Source organism: Lynx rufus, unplaced genomic scaffold, assembly GCF_022079265.1.
Source record: "Lynx rufus isolate CCGP_SWC_20201006 ecotype Redwood Valley unplaced genomic scaffold, mLynRuf1.p SCAF_13, whole genome shotgun sequence".
Lineage (NCBI taxonomy): Eukaryota > Metazoa > Chordata > Mammalia > Carnivora > Felidae > Lynx > Lynx rufus.
Window position 1 is genome coordinate 1,876,566 of NW_025814827.1, and position 21,827 is coordinate 1,898,392.

At 58.2% G+C, this 21,827-nt stretch overlaps 1 protein-coding gene across 1 annotated transcript in view; it reads right to left on the minus strand.

Annotated features, from left to right (window-relative positions):
• Positions 1-368: 368 nt before the first annotated feature.
• The window catches only part of LINGO1 (leucine rich repeat and Ig domain containing 1), a 75,409-nt gene continuing 53,950 nt past the window's right edge, over positions 369-21,827 (minus strand). The window contains exon 3 of the mRNA XM_047074405.1: positions 369-2,532. Within this exon, the coding sequence (XP_046930361.1) occupies positions 676-2,520 (1,845 nt within the window). The 5' untranslated portion in view covers positions 2,521-2,532 and the 3' untranslated portion in view covers positions 369-675. The remainder of the gene's footprint in view (positions 2,533-21,827) is intronic.

The following is a 21,827-nucleotide window of genomic DNA, read 5'->3' on the forward strand; positions in this document are numbered from 1 at the left end:
GCAGCCCTGTCTCCTCCACCTGCTCCCTGCAAACAGCCAGCCCAGAGCTGGGCCCGCACCTGCCCCGCTGCCTGCTCGTGTCGGTCGCCCGGGCAGGTGGGGCTCGAACCTCCTTTCCTGTTTTCCTGAGTGATCCCTCCCCATAGGGGAAGAGAAGAGAAAGGAGGAAGAGAAGGAGGAGGAGGAGGAGGAGGAAGAGAAAAACAAGAAACTGAGTTGGAAGAGGGCCCTGGAGCAATCAGGACGTCATAAGTTTGCATTCCGACTAGCTATAGGAAATAGTGTTTTTTTTCTCTTTTTATTATTTCAAGTTTTCATAAAAATCCATAATTATTGAAACCCAAGTTACAGAGGAAGTTCGTAACTTTTTTTATTGAATTATTGACTGTGCTGCATGTCGGTCTGTCAGCTTCCGACTCCAGTCTGTCAACGAGTGCCCCTGTGCAGGTGGGTCCCCAGGCCTGGACTGCTGAGGTCCTGCTAGGAAGAGGGCAGGCGGTGAGGGCCGGCGGGGGGGTGGGGCGGGCAGCAGGGAATGGGGCTGGGAGGAAGAAAAAGAGTGTGTGTGGAGGGGCAGGGAGAGGCGGGAAGGATCGAGGAGCGAGCGTATGGCGGCCAGGCCCCTTCCCCTGCCCGGCTAGCCCGGGGGGTCCCTGCCCCTCCCCCGCCCCGTCCTCATATCATCTTCATGTTGAACTTGCGGGGCGCGTCGGCAGAGCTGATGCCTGCGTCCGACTTGCGGGGCACGTACTCGATCTCGATGTTGTGCTTCGTGTTGCCTTTGCCCCGGCTCCAGAGAAAGAGCAGCACCAGGCAGAAGAGGACGACGCCCAGGAAAGAGATGAAGCCCATGGTGGTGGCAATAATGAGGGTCTTGATGTCGAAGGGGAAAGGCACGGTGGCTCGGGTGCTGTTGGCCTCTCCCTCGCCCGGCTGGTTGGAGATGAAAGCGAAGGTCTTGTTGGGCTGATGGGGCCAGTCGGGCGAGTAGCTGCGCACATGCAGGTGGGCCGGCATGGAGTCGTTGCCGCCCGCGTTGGCCGCGATGCACAGATACGTGCCATTGTCCTGTACCTGGGCGTAGCGCACCTCCAGCGTGCCGTCGGGGAAGACTGTGAGCCGCCCGTTGCTCTTGGCCGAGACCAGGTGCTTGCGGGGTGAGAGCCAGAGGATGGCGGGCGGCGGGTCGCCATCTGCCCGGCACACAAACTGCACCGTGTGGCCCTCGTCCACAAACACCTGCTGGGCTTTGCGGTCCCGGATGCGGGCGCGGCGGCAGGTGAAGTAGTTGGGCAGGAGCACGTCCGGGAAGTCCTTGAACTCCTTGCCCTGGACGAATTCGGGTGTGGCACAGGTGGGCTGCTGCCGGTTGAAGTTGAGCCGCCAGCGGCGCCGGAACACCCACAGGAGCCGGCAGTCGCAGGCCAGCGGGTTGGAGTCCAGGATGAGCGTCTCCAGGTTGCCCACCGAGTGGAAGGCTGACTCCTCCAGTGTGGTCAGCTGGTTGCCCGAGACGTTTAGCACACGCAGGTAGTTGAGGCCGCGGAAGGCATAGGGCTCCACCACAGCCAGCTGCCCGCCCACCAGCTGGATCTCCTGCAGCCGTAGCAGCTCATGCAGCATGGAGCCCTCAATGGTGCCGATGGGATTGTAGGAGAGGTTGAGGAAGCGGAGATAGACCAGGTGGCGCACAGCCAGGTAGGGCACGGCGGTCAGGTTGCAGTGTGTGATGGACAGGGATGTCAGGTTGAGGCCATAGAGGCAGTTGGGTGTCATGGTGTCCAAGTAGGGCCAGTGGGAGATCTCCAAGACCTTGAGCCGGTACAACCTCTTGAAGGAATAGTCCCGGATGGCGTTGATGTTGAGGTGCCGGAGCCTCAGGACGATGAGACTGTGCAGGTGGGACAGCGCCTCGGTGGGGATGGAGGTCAGGTTGCATTTCTCCAGTGTCAGCTGCTCCAGGCTGTTGAGGCCGCTGAAGGCTCGGTGGGAGATGTAGACGAGGTCGTTGTCGCCGACCTCCAGCGACTTGAGGTTGTACAGGTCCTGGAACATGTAGTCCAGCAGGATGACGATCTTGTTCTCGCTGATGTCCAGTTTGGTCAGGTTACTGAGGCCGGTGAAGACGCCCAGGGGGATGAGCTTCAGGCGGTTGCTGCGCAGCCCCAGCGTCCGGAGGCTGAAGAGGTTGTTGAAGGCGCCGGGCTCCACGGCACTCACGATGTTCTCGTTGAGCTCTAGCTCTTCCAGGTGTGGGAAGCTGGCGAACTCGTCCTGGTTGAGCGTTTTGATGCGATTCTTGCCCAGGTCCAGCAGGCGGGTCTCGGTGGGGATGCCCTCCGGAACCGCCACGAAGCGCTTGCGGTGGCAGAGCACGGCGCGGTCCTGGGCCGAGCACTCGCAGCGGGGCGGGCAGCCCGTGGCGGAGCCTGACAGCACCGAGCCCAGCACCAGCAGGAGGATGGGCTGCCAGCAGGCCAGGAGGGGGCTGGGCATGCTCCTCGCGCCCCCCGCCAGCATCCTCTCGCTCACCTGCAGCCAGGAGCAAGCACAGGACAGAGGGGGTGGGTTAGAGGAAAGGGTCTGTCTGGACCCCAGTCTGTGCCCTCCTGCCCCTGTTAGAATGTCCCCGACACGGAGAGCTGGGGGTCCACAGTGGTATAGGTCGCTCCTGGAACCCCACAGTGAGGTCCCGATGCCCAAGCCGGAGAGCCTCCTGCCACCCCGTGCTGCTTCCTCCCTCAGAGGAGCCTGACATCGGCACCCCAGGTGGCATCCACCTCCTTTACAGTTTACATTTTACAGGCAACGTGATCCAGGCACACACCCCGTACCCCACCCCACGCCCCGAGCCTCAGCTTCCCCTGGTGCTCATCAGGGAGAAAGCCGGACCTGCTGAGTGGCCTCGGGGCTCACCGAGGGAATCAAAGGGGCCCAAAGGCTGAAGCCTCTGGAAACAGCCTGCAGAGGAGCATGTCTGGTCCCCAGGCTGTCAGGCCAGGGCTTCTGAGGCTGCTGGGGGCCACCCTCTCAGCCTTTAGCCTGAACTTCCTCAGGCACAGACACCACGGCGCCCTCCTCACCAGCACTGCAGCTGAGCCCCCAGCCCAAGAGTCCTGGGATATCAGCAAACCCAGTGGCACCTGTCAGTGTGCATTAATTTGCTTCCCAATGGGGTTTCTGGATCAGTGGAGGGCACCCCCGCCAGAACCCAGGACTCTACCCTGATGCCTCCCATCTGTCTCTGGGGGTTCCGATCACACTCCTCCTGGAGCCGGGGTTCTGTGAGGCTGCTAGTCTGAGGTGGGAGCATTCAGATTCCCATAGCCCAGGACGGCAGTGGCAGCTGGAGGCGCCCGTCCACACTGTGGCACTGAGGACGCAAGGCTCGTTACAGCCGGGCCCTGAGGAACACGACGGGCTTGGGTGGCCGTGACAGGGGTAGTGGCGCCAGGAGGGGGCCCAGCTTGAGTGCAGGCTGCAGGTGGAGTAAGCAAGGGGTGTGGGAGAGTGAGCCTCCCCACCCCCTCCACCCCCGTGACTCTCCCCCAGCTGTGTTGAGAGGCTACTTGCTCCCACCTGTGCCCAGACTGCCTCTGCCACCTCCTCCTTCCCTCCTCTGTTCCACCCCATGGAACAGCAAGGTCAGCAGGGAGCTAGGAGGGCTAGTCTGGACTTCTTGAAACCCCAGGGGTTGGGCCAGGTGGTCTCTGGGGGCCAAGCAATAGCCCAACTGCTCACATGCCACCCTCGGGCCTCTGCCCTGTTCACACACCCCACACACATGGTGCCAAGGGGGGCTCACCACAGGAAGGGGACGCCCAGGCTGGGAGGGCCCCACATCTCTGCCCCTGATCAGGCCCTTCTCCCACCTCTCCCAGCACACCCTCACCCCGACACACACCTGTACAGAGCCTCTGCTTTCTTGTCACCCACACTTCAACTCTTCAGGCAAGTGGGGCTCAAAGAGCCTGTGGCTGCCCAAGGAAACCCAACCTGTAGAAGGTGGGTGGATCTGGGACCAGAGCTCTAGTCTGCGAGACATGCCACACAACTTCCGGTGCTCCCGCAGTCTCCCAGGACTGACAGTGCTCCCTGGTTGTTGATCGACTAAGTGACTGATTAACCGGAGAGGGCTCTGGGTGTTACTGACATGTTATGGAATCTGCAAGGTTTTGTCATCCCCAACGGCTTTGCCCACCCCCCCTCCCCTCAGCCCCTCTCATCCTCTCTCCAGACTCCTGTGGTTCAGCCTCCCCCACCCCACCCCCACCAGGCCATTTTCCACAGTCACACATGCTCCAGTCACCCACCAGAAAAGCAAACATCCTGACAGGCGATCAATAAGTAATTGTGCTGGCAGCTGGGGCCGGCGCGGGTATGAGGCTGGGGACCCGGAGAGGTAAATAGGACTTTTAGCGCCCAGCGCAGGGCTGGGCTGATGGGCGAAGTGGGGGCTGCTGGAGAGGGGGCTGAGGACTGACAGGGGGGACAGAAATGGCACAGGGCACCTGAGACGCTGATAAGTCCCTCACATACACGAGAATAAAGCATTCAAAGCCACCACCACCCTGCCTCAACCTACCCACGTACTCCTCTGCCACCAGTCTGCTCCGTGAAACCACCCAGGTGTCCCCACCTTGTCCTGGCTCTAAACCATCTGCTTTTGGAGGACTCTCCCAGCCTCCTGCCCTAGCAGCCTTTGTGACCTCCCTTTCCAAATGTCGCCTCCTCCACGAAGCCATCTGGAACCTATGCAGTCAGAAATCAACTCTTTCCCACGACACTGAAGCACCTTACACTTATTAGTAGTGACGTTACATAACTGCTGTAGAGCACACCTTGTTCTAAAAATAACTTGAGACAACTGACAGAAAACATTATGCAACAAGATAAAAAGATAAAGCCAGCCAGTGAGGAAAGAATCCCACGAAGTCATGCATAACGACTAAAGGTGAGAGCTTCCTGGGAACCTGAACAAAGAGGCAAATACGCTCAGATCCTCAGCGCCTGGCGCCGCACCCGTGATGTATGCTTAATCCTGGGTCAAACAGTCACGGGTGCTTCTGTCTCACAGAGCAGCGCCCAGGGGTGTCCTCTGAAAGAATGTATGCAAGAGTCTGTGCAGGGGTTGAGGCCCTGTGAGCGAGCAGGCCCGCTGAGCAATGACAGAGTGGAGAGTTCACATACGTCGATGGAAAAGCATTGCTTGGTGTGGCTGCCACACTCCGGCCTGGCAGTTAGACCCGCAGACGACCGACAGGCCATGCTCCCCGGGACCAAGATAGCTTCAGAAGGGCACATCCTCCTAATTGCCTCATCCCTCACCTTTTACATGTGGCTGTCCTGAAAGGTGGGGAAACTGAGGCCTGGAGAGGTTAAGAAGCCTGCTCGAGCTGGCACGGCAGGAGCACAGCACACGGGGCCTAGTCTCCTGGCCTGGCACCCCCAGGGGGCCCCTGTCATTGAGGGGTGCTGACAGGGCTGTGTCTGAGGGGGTCACCAGAACTGCTGAGTGGGCAGTGTGCTCCTGCCTTCCTGGCAGGGCGAATCCCGCTGGTTACTTCTGCAATTGCAGAGAAGTGTTTTATGCATTTTAATCAGCGTTTTATTTTGGATCCTTGCCCCCTGAAGGGCTTCCCACAAGGGCAAGAGTTTAAAAATTGGACCAATAAATACAAAGGGAATAAACATCGAAAGCAGGCAGGTGGGCAGGCAAAGGGAGAGCTGTGCCCGGGGCACAATGTTCAGACCCCACCGCAGCCTGAGCCCTCCCGATCCCAGAGTGGTGAGAGAAGCTGAGCCGTCAGACCTGCTCTGCAAAGGGCTGCCTCCACCATCACACTCCCGCTCCTATCCTGGGGCATATATGCCTGGCTCAGTTGCTCCCCACTCTGGCCCCAAGTGGTTCTTCGGCCACTCCTACTCTGCTGTGTGACCTTGGGCAAGGCCTGCCCTCTCTGGTCTATTTCCTCCCGGTACAGTGAGGGGCTGGATTCCAGGCTCCCTGAGGGAGCCCACAACAGAAAATGACTTTCACCAGCTAGAAAGTCAACATTCTCAAACCTGGTTAGAGGAGGAGTGGGGGCTCAGGCCCCAAACTGCAGTTCCACCGGGCCCGGAAGGATCTATCTGAAAGGCTCCCCAGTGGGGCTGTCCCCTGTGGGGCTCAGGATGGGAAAGGGGACTGGTGGGGACAGAAGGGGCATCAGATCACCCATGAGTAGACTTGGGGAGAGGGTGAGGGTCATTCCATCTCCTAAGGCAGCATTCAAAAGAGATTATTTTGTAGCCATTTGACAGATAAGAACTCAGCCTTCCTGAAGGGAATTCATTCGCCCTCAGGCCTAGGCACAAAGTTAGGGGGCAGCAGAGTTCTGTTCCCCCTGGTCAGCTTGCCTGCCCGAGAGCTGCCTGGTGTGAAGCGGGAATTCTGGACACACAGGCAGAGCAGGGAGGGGCAGGCCTGTCAGGGCAGTGCTGGGGAAGGCCCCAGGGTTGTGGGGGGGGGGCCCTGCCCTTAGAGAGCTCAGGTAGGCGCCCTGCCCCCCAGACCCGACCTGTTCCTCGACTGTGCACGTTGAACACACTGAGTTTCTTCTCCTGTACCTGCTGCCATTGTCCGTGCTAGAATCTCACCTAATTTGGGGTGGGCTGCAGCACAGAATGGAAGGTTTTGTCGTTTTAGGTTTATGGTATCAATATTTCATGGTGCTTCCACTCAGCACTCTTCAGGGAGCGCAGGCCTCCCCAGAACACACAGGCACAAGGTCCCTGGCATGGAGGTGCCCGCTGTCATTGCTGGGGGCTCGGGGCCTCTGGGTGTCAGCCTGGCCTTATGACCTGAGCAATCGCGGTGGGCTGTTGCCCCACGTGCAAATGAGGTGGGCATATGCCCCCTCACCTCCTGTCCTGACATCCTACTACGACTGGGTCTGCAGCAGGAGGGAGTGAGGAGGGACGAGGGACTTGGCGGACCTGAGGGGGCTGAGGGCATCAGAACGTCTGCCTACGGCCCTATCCAGCTCTGCCACCAAGAAATGCGTGGAAGAGCAGGAGAGGAAAGGTGACAGCAATAGAGAAGAAAAGACACATAGAGGGCCATGCAGGAAAGACAGGGAGGAGAAGAGAGAGTCAGAGAACACGGAGGAGAAAGACGGGCACCTGGGACAGTGGGCAGGGAAGGTTGGCCCAGGTCAGGGGAACACGGAGCGAGAGCTTGCCCCACAGGTTCGACTCCCATTTCCTGAGCTCCTGTGCACACGCTGCATGTCCCAAGCCCTGGGCCCGTTACATCTCCTGTCCTGACCACCACCCCATGAGGTGGGTTGGATTACTCAGAAAAGTGAAGGCACTCATGCAGGGTGACCAAAGAACAGAGGCAGATTCCTCGTGGCCTGCCCTGTCCCCAAGTCCCTGCCTGCCTGGGGTCCCTTCTTTGCCTTCAGCTCCGGGACATGGAGCCACTGGATCCGTTTCATGAAAGGATGAAGTGTGTTAATGGGAAGTGTAGTATCGGCTCGGAGGCAGCCGTGGCCACGTGGCCGGGGGAGGGGTGGAGGTGGGGGTGGCATGAGGCTTGGCTACAAAGCCCTCGACGGTCACCCTAGGTCGGGGTCTTTCTCCCCTAGCAATGGCTGGCTGTCCACCACGTGCCCAGAGCTCTCGCATTCAGCTTTCAGAATCCAGCTGAAGAAGGGGTCACCCTCCTGGGAACCCCTCTGATCTCTGCCGTGTCCAGTGTCCGAGGAGCGCCCGCCACTGCTGTGTTCGCTCTCTCCCTTCCTCCCTGTTGGAGCTTCTGCAGCCTCCTCTGTGTCCCCCAGATTGAGAACCCCCAGGGCAGGGCCAGGGCTGACAGAACCTCACCCATCCTCAAAGGGGCAGAGAGAGCCAGTCAAACACCTCCTGAGAACAGCCCCTCCTAGGGCTTTCCTGGAGGAGGAGGTGTCATGAGAGCTCAGGCTGAACACAAATACATTTCCACGGGCCAAGAAGGGAGCAGGGGGAAGGCACTTTCGAGGGAGGGAATATGCTAGCAAAGGTGTGCAGGGGTGGAAAGCACCCAGGGACTCCTAATTGCTTCTCTCCTACCCCAAATCCAGATGGTTCCTCCCCGGCTCCTTCTAAAGCCACTCCATTCTAGCTTTCTAGGGCTAATCCCTGCTGAGGTGTGAATGGCTGATAATAGTTTAAGGTGTGAGCAGCTAATGGGGGAAACCCAGTTCCTGGCCAGCCTAATTGGGCAAGGGCTGCCCCCTGGCACAGGGAGTTTGAGTGGACAGGGAACCCTAAGAGAGGAAGGTTCCGGTGCCCAGGCTGGCCTCCGGCAGGAGAAATCCTGTCTGTGTGGTCAGCGGGCGGGCAGCATGGCAGCCTCTGTCTGTCTCCTCCTGGGCTGGTCTGCCCGTCTTGGCCTGTCCTCTCCCTCTCCCTTCTCCTCCTCCTGCAGCTGCCCCCCACAGGGAGAGAAAAATCAACCTGGAAGAAAATTGAGGTCATGTCCTTTGTCGTGTATAATTCTTTATTTTCCTCTTGCTCTTGGTTTTGGCAGAGTTGCTGGGCTCCTGGGGCGTGTGTGTGTGTGTGTGTGTGTGTGTGTGTGTGTGTGTGTAGGGGGTGGCCTGTGTGGGTGTGTGTGCCTGCTGTCCCTCCTCCCACCACTCCACACCCTCCCTTGCCCAGTGCCGCCAGCCCCATCTCTTAGGCGCATTTGGAAACTCAAGCCTCTCCCAAAGGTGCTCACCCGGCCTCTCAGCCACAGCCGAGCTGGAGGGTGCTGACTGGGCACGGGGTGACTGCCTGCCCATTGGCTAGGCCAGCTGCCTCTGTGTGTGCCCCTGGGCAAGCACCTGCCCCCTGCATGTGAGGGAGGGATGCCTCTGCCCACCCCGCAGCCCACCCCCCCGGAGCACAGCTGATCTCAGGAGCCGCTAGCCTTCCGGCCAGCCCACAGCTCCAGGCCGTTTTTAGGATAAATTATGAATTTTAATTGTCAAAGCATCTTAGTGTTTAAAGGTTTCTATGTATAGGCTCTGCCCGCCAGGACTGGCCGGCTTGGTGGGGAGGAGCAGGGGTGGGGCAAGGCCTAGAAGAGCCCTCCTCTGGGTAAGCAAAGGGCATGGGACTCACGGGTCCCAGGCCTGGGCTCCAATCAGGGCCCACTGTGCACCTGCCCTGCCATATGACCTTGGGTGACCCTGGACCACTCTGGGCGCTGCCTGTCTCTTCACAGACTTCTTCTGAGGTGAGAGTCCAGCCGGGAAGCTGGGAGCTGTCCTGGGGGAAGTGGGAGGAAGCCACTGGTTCTAGGAAGCTTCTTAGTTGTCTGTACTGAGGTCACCTGAGTGGACAGCACCCCTACTTGGATTGGAGCTGTCCCAGGATCGAGGAGGGGTAGACAAGCACCCATGTGGTGACCTGATGGGGCTCAAGGAAAACCCAGGTCCCGTACCCCTACATCTCCCTTCACACCTCCTCTCTGAGTCTAAGATACCAACATAGGCTCAAAGGGGCAAGGAGGTGCCCCAGAAAGCCTCTGGCTCCATCCCCCACCCAGGCCATCTTGGGAGGTGCCTAGCAGATCCCCTCATGCATACTGGTTGCCCCAGTCCTCAGGGCTCCTCTACCTTGGGAACAACTCAGATTGGCCCGTCTCAGGCTTTGGAAGCCTGGAAACCAGCCAGTCCCTACCTGGGAGGGCCATCAGCCTTGAGCTTGAATGAGGAGGAGCTCACAGCCTCAGAGGCCCGCCCAGGGCAGGGAGCAGCTTGCTGAGAGCAACAGTATGGCATTGGAAGGCCAGAGACCTAATAAATATAATGATAATGAGGGCCTCTTGTGTGCCAGGCATTATTCTAAGCACTTGCCGTATAAAAATTCATTTCTTAGGGTGCCTGGATGGCTCAGTTGGTTGAGTGTCTAACTCTTGGTTTCATCTCAGGTCACGATCTTGCAGTTCGTGAGATCAAGCCCTGTGTCGGGCTCTGTGCTGGCAGTGTGAAGCCTGCTTGGGATTCTCTCCCTCCCTCTCTCATATCCTCTCTCTCTCTCAAATAAACTAAAAAAATAATTCATTTCTGCCACCACAACTTGTTGAAGTAGGTCATGTTATTATCCCCATTTTGCAGATGGGAAAACCAGAAGCAAAAACAGGTTCTATAACTTGCTCAAGGTCAAACAGCTAGCATAATATGAACTCAAACGTGAACTTGGTTCAATTTTCACAGCAATCTTATTAGGCTGACATTATTATCCCCATTTTACAGATCAGAAAACTGAGACACAGAGAGGTGATGCAGTTTGCCACAAATTACGCAGCAACAGATGGCAGAGCTGGGATTAGGACTGAGGCAGTTGGACCCAAGGCTGTCCTGACCAGGCTTGCATACTGCCTTTCCCAGATTCAGGTTCAAGGGCCTACTGAGCAGTATGATTGTGGGCAAATGGCTTTATATCTCAGGGCTCCAAACTCCTTATTCAGAAAAGGGGACAGCAGACTTCACAATGCCCTCTCAAGGCTGGAGGCAGAGAATTCAAAGAGAGGGAAGGAAAGAGACATTTATATCGAACCCATATACTGAGTGCTTTGCGGAATGACCTCACCAACCCTCACCACATACCCTGTGAGGGAGGAACCATTAACCCCACTTCACTGATGAGGAAACTGAGCCTCCAAGCCACTAGTTCACCTGCCCAAGGTTACTGAACTTGTCTGCCTCTATAGGCATGGTAACCCCAGAGACCACCACACAGGTGAGGGGAATTTGGCCCAAGAACTTGAGGGATTTGTCCTAGGTCCCACAGCATCTCAGGGCTAAGGCCTACGAAGAATCCCAGCCTCCTGACTACAGCATCTCTCCCCAACGTAATGCCAGACAGGATACCACAATGGGGCTAGATCAGGGATAAGTGAAGGTTTGAGTTATTTCTGCCTCAAGAAGGGGAAAAGATTTAAAAACAACCCCCAATACATCCAAACTGAGGCCCAGTGAATCTTTTTTTTATAACATGGACAGTTTTATAAATAAAACCGCTTGCCATTCTATCACCACTGACTACTCAAAGCCCTCTCTGCTCAAGTGAGTCTTGTCCAACCCCTTGCCAAAACCCATTTCCCCAACCTGGTACACGGAAGGAAGTCAGAATCAAGGGGTGGGGCGCCCCTCTGGTCAGACACACACAGGTTCCACGTTCTGCTCAGGCACGACTGCTGCCATCACACAGCTGCCTGTTCGTGAGAAGCCCACGCGTGGGGAGAGGCATCTCTGCAAATCTCTAAGGGGAAGGCAGAGGGTGCAGAGTCCAGTGCAAGCCAAGAGGGTGGAGTCAAAACCCACGGGCAGAGTCCTAGGGGAGGCCCATTCAGCTCCGTGTGAGGTATCGAACGGAAGACCAGATGGCTCAGGATAGAAGATCTGCCTTGGGAGTAGTGAGTGAGTAGCCTGCCATCAGAGGTATGCAAGCAGAGCATTATGGATCAGGGACACTGCAGGAAAACCCCTCTGCCAGCTAGGATCCACACCTCAGCAGCCCCTCTTACCTCTGAGATACCCCCATCTCGCACCTAAGTAAAGGGACGTGAGATGGCCAGTCCCTCCCAACTGCATCTCCAGCCCTGTGCTGGGCCGGGCAGAGGAAACATGCTGGCCAGGGCCCCACTCCCTCTCAGAGACATGAGCAGGTTCTCTGGAGGGGGAAGCAGAGGAGGTGGCAGAGAGAGATTAATTCCCTGAAATGGGAAAAAATAGAAAAACACACACACACCACACACCCTAATAACATGTAATAAGAGGTTGGAGACAAGGAACAATGGCCTGGTAATGTCACCCTGGCGGCAATCAATTTGGGTGTCACATGAAATAGGCATAATTATTCCGCCAGCCCCATTGCTCGTTTCTAACCAGCTCCAGGGGCCCAGGTCTGGGCGGGGAAAGCGGCCTGGAATCAATCGTTGGTGCACCAGGCTGGCAGAGGGAGCAGCCTCAAATTACCTTGCCAGCACCAAGCTTCTCAGCCTCTGTGGGTACGCAGAGGGCCTCCTGGGGGGACCTTGCTAACATCCAGGAACGACCTTGCTCAGCCACCCTTCATTCATGCAATGGGCAAGAGCAATCAAGGAGGACTCCCCGAGGAGGTGAGAATGAAGAAGAACAAATATACGTTTGTTCCATCCAGTATTCATTCCCCAGGTCACCAATCTCTTATTAAGCACTCACCAATGCCATTATTAAAATGGACTGTGCATTATTAAAATAATGAAGCACGGGCTCTCCCCCTCTCCAAAGCTAGGATCACCCCGTGCCCATCCTGGGAGTGAACACAGAACCACGGGGGTTCCTTTGGCTTAACTGTGCAGAACTTAATCTCTCCTTGCTCCCTCCTCCTTCATCGCCACTTCCCTGGGGAGTCCTCCTGACTGCTCCTGCCCCTCCCTGAGCTCAGGGCTTGTACAGACAGCACCCCACAACTGGAGATGCTGACGTACAAAAGGGACAATCGCTTCCTAAGCATCTGTTACACGCTGGCTGCTGCCCTCTCAACCCCCATTTCATACACCAGAAACCTTGAATTCCAGAAATGCAAACCAAGGCCACAATGTAACACCATTTTACACTCAATCAATTGGTAAAAACCGAGAGGGCTGACCATACTGAGTACTGGCAGGGGTGGGGAGCAGTGGCGACACTCCTCTCCTGCTGGGGGGGAAGCATAAATGGTACAACCAACTTGGAAAACACTTTGGCACATTTTCTAGTAAAGCTGAATATGAACATGCCCTATGGCCCAGCAATTCTGCTCCTAGCTGTGTGCCCCAAGACACTCTGCACGCTGCCTCAGGAGACAGGACAAGAAGGTTCATGGCAGTATTGTTTGTAAGAACAAAAAGGGAAACAACCCACAGGCCCATCAATAAAAGAATGATAAATACACTGTGTTATGTTCAAACCACATAACATTATGCATCAGTGGAAATAAATGAACTACATTACCATTATCCGCAACAATACAGAGGAAGCTTTACAAATACGATGTTGAAGAAAAAAAGCAAATTCTAGAGGGCTGCAAACAGTTTCAGGTTCTTTTTACAAAGTTCAAAAGTAATACAAACGGAACAATGTCTATCTATTAAAATGCATGATTTTTAAAAAGGCAAGGCAATGCTAAACAGACCGTTAGGATAGTGGCTGCCTCAGAGAAAGAGGCCAGGAATAAAGTGAGGAGAAGCACATGGAAGATGTACATCATTATTAAAGTGCTGCTGTTCAGGTTGGGGAGTAGGGCTGCCATGTTTGTTCTATTATCATTATCACTAATGCTACGCACGTTAACTAGTCACCAGGCCATGCCCAGACCAGCGAGCCCTGAGCCCCAGGGGTCAGAAGGAAGGCGTTCTAGACAGCTTTGTGGGCTGGGAGCTTTGGGAAAGTCATGCCACCTCTCTGGCTCTCAGTTTTCTCAGCTATAAAATCAAATCTTTGCACCAGTTACAGGGAAAAGATTGTGAACAAATCACTGATCTAAACTATGAGTAGTGAGCATTTCTGGAGAGTTTACTGTATACTAGGCATTGTTCTAACCGCTTGGCATGTTAGCATACTTAATCCTCCTGCCGGTCCTAGAGGTAAATACCCTTGCTATCCTCACTTTGTGGCTAAGGAGACTGAAGCCCAGTGAGATTAAGTAACTAGGCAGAGGTGGAGCTGAGATCTGAACCCAGGGATCTGGCCCCAGGGTCCACACTCAACAAGTTCACTATAAAGTGACATCAAAGGAACCGAGCAAACATGAGGATGAGATTCTTGGGCAGCAGAGCTCTACTGGGCCCACAGCACCCAAGGACGTTCATCCATCCACCCATCCATCCATCCACCCATCCATCTATCCATGCATCCACCCATCATCCATCCATCCATCCATCCATCCATCCATCCATCCAATGCATAAACAGAGGTCAGTATCAAGAATGCCTCAAATGCTTTTGGAAATGAACCTGCCTTACCACACTCTTTCTACAAAGAACCGTCCCCAGTTCTGGAATCCTCTGTTTTCTGTGTCTCTGTAAAGTCTGCTACCACCTCAGGACCTACTCAGTCTCTCTCCTTCTGGTGGACCCCTGACTACCTCAGCCCCCACAAACAAATCCCATCCTTCTCTGAGTGCCTGTGTGTGCTAAGTACCCCACCTGGGGCACCCTTGATGTCACCTAGCTCTGTCCATCCATACAGGCTGAGGACACTGTGTCCCCTCCAGGCAGTCCTTGCCACCAGTCAATAGCTGCTCCCCGGTGCCTCCCAGTGTTTTCCCTATCCCAGGGGCAATCAGGGGAGCCCAGGGGATGGGGACAAGATGGCCCAGGGTGTTCAAGGCAATCCAAGGGAGCCATAAGAGGGCCTAGTCCAGAGCTAAACAGCTCAGCCAGGATGTGTAAAATAAACACATGAATTAATTTGGCTGGTATAGTATTAGGTGCAAACCAATGTGGTTGTTCACTGTGGGTGCCTGGAGGAGGGGGATCAGTAACTTAGAGATGCTGAGGTACAAGGAGGCTCCCTCGAGGAGGGGCCAGGAGAAGAAGAGAGGAGGGCCTCTGGGTGGGGATGCCTGACCAAGACAGCAAGACAGGTCATAGGGGGGTGTATAGAGGAACTGGTGGGCAGGGAACAGAGAGCCATCAATGGGTAACCACTGGGAAGGCGGGGGGAGGGGCGGGTGGGTGGGGAGGAACCCAGTGGCCGGGAGGTGCCATCTTTCCATAGAGTGCCACACAGAGGACAGCTAGACCAGGAGACCCTGGCTAGCAAGGCGAGGCTCTGACTGAAGTCACCATCATCTACTGCCTCCCCTCCCTGGCCTTTCACTGGCCCCACAGGACTATATGACACACTGCCTCACGCCTCCATGGGACCCGGTGTAAATCACTGCACTGCTTCACTTCTCCACTGGAACGTACCCTCAGCCCCAGTCGTGATCCTCCAGCCATTTGCTTTGGTGGCACCTGGAGAGCAGCACCAGATGAGCCATCACCGGGACCAGGGATCCCATCTGGCTTTATGAGAACAATGACCCCCCCCCCCCACCTGCCCCGCCACAGGAGGTTTCGGGTCATTTGCGATTTGGGTTTTGTTGGTGTCCCTCTGGAATGCTGAGTTTTAGGAAACAATATCTAGTAAAGGGAAAAAACGGGTGCTCAGAGGCAGGGGATAGAGCATCTGACTACTAGGATCAAAGAGGACTACTGCCAGGGGCAGAGCAGTCTCTCCCTAGTCAACACAGGGGCCCTCAGCCCACAAGCCAAGATTCCTGGGCTTTGAGCACACACCCATCCCCCCAAATCTGGCCCCAGGGATTGAAGACCTACTCTAACTCAAGGCCCTGGAGGCACTGCAGCCTTGACCAAGGCCCATCTCATACTTCATTGGCAGGGGGTAGGGGAGGAGACAGAGACAAAGAGCGCATCATAGGGGGGGCTACCCTCACCTTTGCTAAGCCCCCCTCCAATAGGGGCATAGGGGTGCTGCCCGGAGTCCCTATCTGGGTTCCGGGGAGTTCCTGGTCTCTCCCTTCTGGAACCTCATTCCCTCTCTCCTGCCTCAGGCAGTGGGGAGAAAGCAGGCAAGCTGTCCTGGCAGACCAGGTCCCACATAAGGACAAAGGGTCTGGAAACCGCTGACCCTCTCTTCCCTCACCGGCATTCCTCCCTGGATGTGGGGAAGCCCCAGGCGCTTTGCCGCCTGGGTGCCCCAGCTCATTGCTCCCTGGGCATGGGAGGCACCGATGCCGGAGCTGTTGCCATAATGGCCAGCAGGGCTGAGCCCAGAGCCACGGGCCAGGCTGGGCTGAGCACCCTCTGGCCGCCCAGGCCACGCAGGGGAGGGCCGGATGGTGGTCTGGGCTGGCAGGGAAGGGGCTGGCCCAGATGGCACTGCCCCCCACCTCAGGGCGTCCTGCACTCACACAGCACTCCCACCCGCCCCTTCTCCCCCACCAGATTCAGGACCAGGAGAACAAAGGGGGATGCCTCCAGCACAACCAGGGACCGATGGCTCTGGGCTGGGATCCCAGGCAGGAACAGGAAGGGGACTGTCCACTGGGCCTGGCCCCACCCCTCCTCAAAGTGGAAGCCACCTGGAGGGACACATCTTCTGTGGGTGCCTTGGCCACCTCACAGAGAGTGGGGAGGCAGAACAGGACACTCCCTCCTCACCTCCCTTTTCTCAGCTGGTTCCCACCTCCCACCGGCTGCCTCAGAATGAAAAGTGGGGCAGGAGGAGGTGAGAAACCGGGGCTGAAGACAGACAAAGGGAGGCCCCTAAAGGGTTCCTGGGTCCTCCACAATCCCAACTCCCTCTCCTGCACTCTTCCTACCCCCCATTTCACCTCCCCCCCCCCTCCTTGGGCACGAGCTGGAAGGGGGTTGCTCCTGATCAGGGGACGGAGCTGGTGCCCAGGCTGGAGCCCGTGGAGAAAACTGGTCCCTCGCCTGCATCCCCCAGCTAGCCAGTGCCCAGCGCTGGCTAGGGGTACCAGCGGGGGGGGGGGTACCTGGGATCTAAGGAGAGGGGCAGCCACCCCGCTGAGCAAGGGGCTTACCCTCCAGGATGAATGGTGCTCAGAAGGGGAAGGGGGACGCTGGACAAGCCGGACTAGGAACCCGGCAGGGCCCCTCCACAGCTCTGGGATCCCAGCTAGGCAACAAGGAATTTGTTGGGGTGGGAGAAAAGGGAAAGGAAGAGTCTCCATTTCTGAGGCTTGAGGAGGGTCAGATCTGTGACCCCAAAGAGGAATCTGGGTGGCGCTGGGGTGCCCCGCGGCCCCAGGAGGGCGCAACCGGGCCAACGGCGGCCCGCACGGGAGCGTGCCGCGGGGCTGCCCGCTCGGGGCTGGGCCGCGGCTGCCGGGCTCACCTGCATCTCGGGCGCACCGTCCGTCCGCTCGGCTCGGTCACCAATCGCATGTCTCCCCCGCCGGGCTTCAGCCCCTGCCCAGCCCCCTCCTCCGTCTCCTCCTCCTCGTCCGACACCTCCGCCCGGCCGTCCACGCGCCCTCGCGGGGCTGTCTGTCCGTCTGTCTGCCCCAGGCGGGCGGGAGCCGAGCCGGAGCCGGGGCCGGGGCAAGGGCGAGGGAGTGGGGAGGCGGGAGGCCGCGGCCCCGGCGGGCGGAGGGGCGGGCGCGCTCAGGACGCGCGACGCGGATTCGGAGAGCCTGGTTCTGCGCCCCGGGCCGGCCTGGAGCCGCCGCCGCCGCCTCTGCCGCTGGGGCCGGGGTCGAGGCCGGGCGCGCTCCGCAGCGGGGCCGGGGCCAGGGCTGAGGCCGGCAGGCAGCGGCCGCGCATGCTGCTCGGAGCCCCGCGCCGGGAGAGGGGCCGGAGCCGCGCGGGTGGGGACTCCGCGCGCTCCGGGGCCGGGGCCGGGACCCGCCGCCGCTGCCGCCTGCGCTGTCGCCGGCCGCCCGCTCCGGCTCCCGCACCGGCTCCCGCCCGGGCTCCGCGCTCTGCCGCGGCGCGGGGAGGGAGCGTGAGGAGCGAGGAGCGAGCCGGGGAGGGAGGAGGGACCGAGGGAGGGAGGGAGCAAGCGAGCGGCGGGAGCCGGGCGGGGGAGGAGAAGGCGCGGCCGCAAAACCAAGGAGGGGGGAGGTGGGGTGGGGGGCCAGTGTTCTTTCAGCAGAGGGGGCGGAGAGCGAGGAGCGCCCCAACCACTGCCCTGCACGGATGGGGCAACGAAACTGGCAGTGGGGACGCAGGCGAAGGGCGCGCCAGGCTCGCGCCTCAGCCCGCGCCCCGGAGCACGAGCCCCGCACCGGCCGCGCCCCTCCGAGTCCCGGGCCAGCCCGACCCAGGGGAGTCCGGGCTACGGTCCTCCCTGAGTATGTGCACGCACCCTCTTGTGTGGCCACATACGTGTGCATGTGAGCACGTGAGTGTGTTCACACGTGTTAACCAGGGTCACTGCACACTGCCGTGTGGACGGACACAAGCACGTGAACGGGCAAGGCTCCCCACCCAGCCAGGGTTGTTTGGAGGACGGCGTGGGAAGGGTCAGGCCCGGAGCCTCTGTCCTGCCCCTCTTCTCCAAATGTTCGCGAATCTCTATAGGGTCCACATCCTGGCGGCCTGGGGGCCAGGCAGGTAGAGAGGGAAGCTCCGTTGGAACGCGAGGAAGGCGCGCCAGCTCCGCTGCTTTGCCCCTAGAGGGGTCTTGCCCCGCCCTTTGCAGCCCGGGTCCCCGCCCAACCTGGCTTCTTGTCCAGCAGAGGGCAGCAGGCTGCTATGGCCGGCTCTGGCCACCCGCACTGCATCCAGAGACCAGCAGAGGGCAGCGCAGAGCCTCAGTCTGGGCCCGCTGTGCCTCCAATCCCAAAGATCCAGGGGATTCTGGGCTGGGGCCACAGACTTAGATGGGCCCAGAGAATGGGACCTCTCCTCAGAGATCCAGATCCTTCTTGATCAGCATATGCAAAGAGAATCAACTGGAGGTGGTGTCTTAGCAGTCTGCAGAATCAACTACCACCCTTAGGAACTCGCCAGCTTCCACGTCCCTTCCACCTCCTTGAAAGCCATTTGTCCTTTCGCACTAAGCTAGTTTGATTAGAATAAGCATCCATGCTGACACCACCAGGCACATTCGACCCTTCTTCACTGTTTCTTCACAGCCATTAGCGCATTAGTGCCCCTGACGCTGTGTACCCCACAGGGGTAGAGGTTCTGGCACGTCAAGAAGGAAGTTGAGTCTGGGGAGGCAGAGGCTGACCCAAGGCCTCTCAGTCTCTCAGACAAACCACAGGATCCTGCTCCCAGTGCCCCCGCCCCCAGCAGAGCCTGCCCGACATTCAACAGATACTGGCTGGCACGGAGGGGCTAGGAGTCTCCCCTTACTCCCAACACCATCTTGTACCTCCACTGTTCAGCCTCACACACACAGCCCAAAGAGTTGCACAAACCTTCTGTCCCAGCTAAACAGATTCTGGGTACTTCTCAGTCCCACTGCCACACCACTGTCTGGACAGTCCTGCCTGAAAAACCATCCCCTGTCTTCCGTACTATGTCCATCCTCATCCTAGGCCTAGCTGGAGCCCCTCCTAGCAGGTGCGGATGCTGTGGCGCGCACTCCACATTCATCCTCCAACAACCCTCCAAGGAGGCGCTGTTGTTCCCCGGTGACAGAGAGAAGGAACCCCAGGCTCAGAGAGATTACAGGACCCGCCCGCCGTCACACAGCTAGTAAAGCCTAGAATGGGAATTCGAGTCGCCTTCCAGAACTAAGTAAACCAGTAGGGGGCAGGCTTGGCAGAAGGACTTACAGGTGGGCGGGGAAGAGGGGAGGCGGCACAGGTGTCCTGTCCCTTCAAGAGCCCAGCGCAGGCGGCTCCCTGCCCCTCAACTCTCAGCTGCCTGGACCCCCTTCCCAGGCTCCTTGGCTCCCCCACCCCGGCTGCTGGTGAGTTACCCGTGAGCTCCCGCCCTCCCGCGCCGCCTCCTCCCACCAGCCCGACAGGAATAGACGCTCTCTAGCTCCTGCGTAAAGGCTCCGCCAGGCGCCCGGCGGGCGCGCAGACCCGCTGGGGGGCGGGGGCGGGGGCGGGGGCTATTCCTGGTGCGGCGACTGACGCAGGCCCAGCGCGGCCACGGCATCTCCGCCCCCGACTCACCTGCTCCCCGCCTCAGTGATCTCGGAGGAGGAATGGGGGAGAGCCCACTGCCCCCACCCCCAAACCCCAGATACTGGCTAAGGAAGTCAGCGTCCGGGGACGGGGTCTTCTGGGGCCCACAATTATCCCTTTGAGCCTTGAGGCAGCAGGAGTGACCAGAGAGCTGCGTCTGGAAGGAACTGCCCCACAGCCTTAGTTCTCCATGATACACAGTATCCAGGCCATTCCCCCTTCCGGTCTCTCCAAGAGAAGTGACCCCTCGCAGCACTCGTTTTATTTCATCAATGGAAACAATGGGGTGGGGGAGGATTTAGGGGAAGAACTTGGAGAAAAGGCCTTTTTGAGGGTCCAGCATGGGCCTGGTGAGGGTGCTGGCCCCTGGCCTTGTCACTCAAAGACCCCATAAAAGGGTGAGGAGGTCTGTCACTGGGTCCTCACCCAGTCAGAGGTCTCTGCATGAGCTGTCGGAGTAGCTCCTACTGAGATCCCTCTCAGGGATCTCAGGGCCATGGAGAACGTGACACACTGCAGTGGCCTGGTCCAACGCTTCACTGACACAACCAGGGGATTATACCCTGGAGCTACAGCTGAAGAATGTTCACCCACACTTTCAGGCCCTAGTCCTTGCTGGTTCACCTGCCTGGTGAGCCCTCTGCCTGGATTCCACCTGTGCTTCAAGACCAGACTAAGACCATTCTCTTCTGTTCTGTCTCCCCTCCCCAAACTGAAATGGCCTTAGAAGCAAGGCCCTAGTGTCCTTCCTCTCTGTCCTCACAATCGGAGCTCCCAAGAGCAGGCCTGAAACTACCTGTCTCACAACTACCTGGGTGGGCACAGAGCAGATCCCGGCTTCAGGGTGAAAACTCAGCAGGTCCCAATAAAGCAGGAGCTGCTGGCTGGGAGAAGCAGCCAGCCTGCAGTAGCCTGAGTGGTAAGAGCAAAGCAGAGAAACTAGAATGGGTTTGCCAGGGGACTCTGGAGGAGGGGACAGCACCCTCTAACATTTACTCAGCTCCTATTGTAAGCCAGGCTCTGAGCTATACTTTATATACTTGTCACTTCAAGATCGGTACTGCCATCCCTATTGTACAGATGAAAAACCGAGGCTCTGGGAGGGCTGGTATCTTGCCCCAGTTCACTTCATAAGAGGTAGAGCTGGGCCTCGAAGCTCAGCATGTGTCTGATGTCACAGCGCAAGCTCTGCTCTCCCCAATCTGGGAGGCTGAGGATGCAGGAGGAAGGGCCAGTTCCCCAGGGCCCAGGAAGGAACGGGTGGCACACACAGGCCTGCCTGTATGCCTGCTCTGTGCTGGTGCTGCCTGCTTGTATCCCAGCAGCTCGCGGGGTTTTACGATGATGATTATTTCTGAAGCCACTTGAAATTAATGACAGCTCTAAAATGGCTGGGACAGTGGAGTCATTGCTGAGACCTCTAATTAGCAAGAAAAACGGAGACCAGGAGCCAGGGAGGCGGGTGGGGGCTGGGCAGGCAGCACAGGGCATGGAGCAGGGTTGGGAGCAGGACAGAGCCAGGATCCAGCAGGAGGTCCCTGTGGAGCCGCTGGACCCCATGTCCCACTTAATGCCACAGATTTGATGCTAAGCACTCTTAATAACTTGCTGTGTGACCTTGAGGGGCCACTGCCCCTTCCTGGGTGAAAGCTTTCCCAGCTGGGTAATGAGGGGTTGGCAGGGGTGGGGTGGTGGTGTCTCTGGGCTCAGGGCTCTGTGGCCCCACCTAGACAGTGGGGTGAATGGGATGTGGCCTTGAGAGGGAGCTCCTTGAAGGACTCTGAGTTCCTAGAAGGCTGAATCCCAGGAGCTGGGGGCACTGTAGCCGTCCGGGAGCCATAGCGGGAGCCCCATACTCCCCTCTGGCAATGGCAGCCCTCTATGCTGGGGTTGCTGAGGCCGCAGGTATAATGAAGTCCTAAAGACTCAGGCTGGAGTGAAGTGGATCAGGAAGTGGCAGAAAATCCATAGGTCAGAGCCCTGCGCTGGTGCAGCTGCGGAAGCGGGTGGGAGACGGGGGGCCTGTGGGGGGGGGCTGGCAGGAAAGTCCCCCTAGGAGGTGGGCCTGGAGCTGTGGCCAGGGTTAGGACCTCCTTGCCCCCTCTTAAGCCCCTCCCCAAGCCAGAAGGGACTCAGGGATGCCAGGGTCGCACTTAGGCATGTTATAG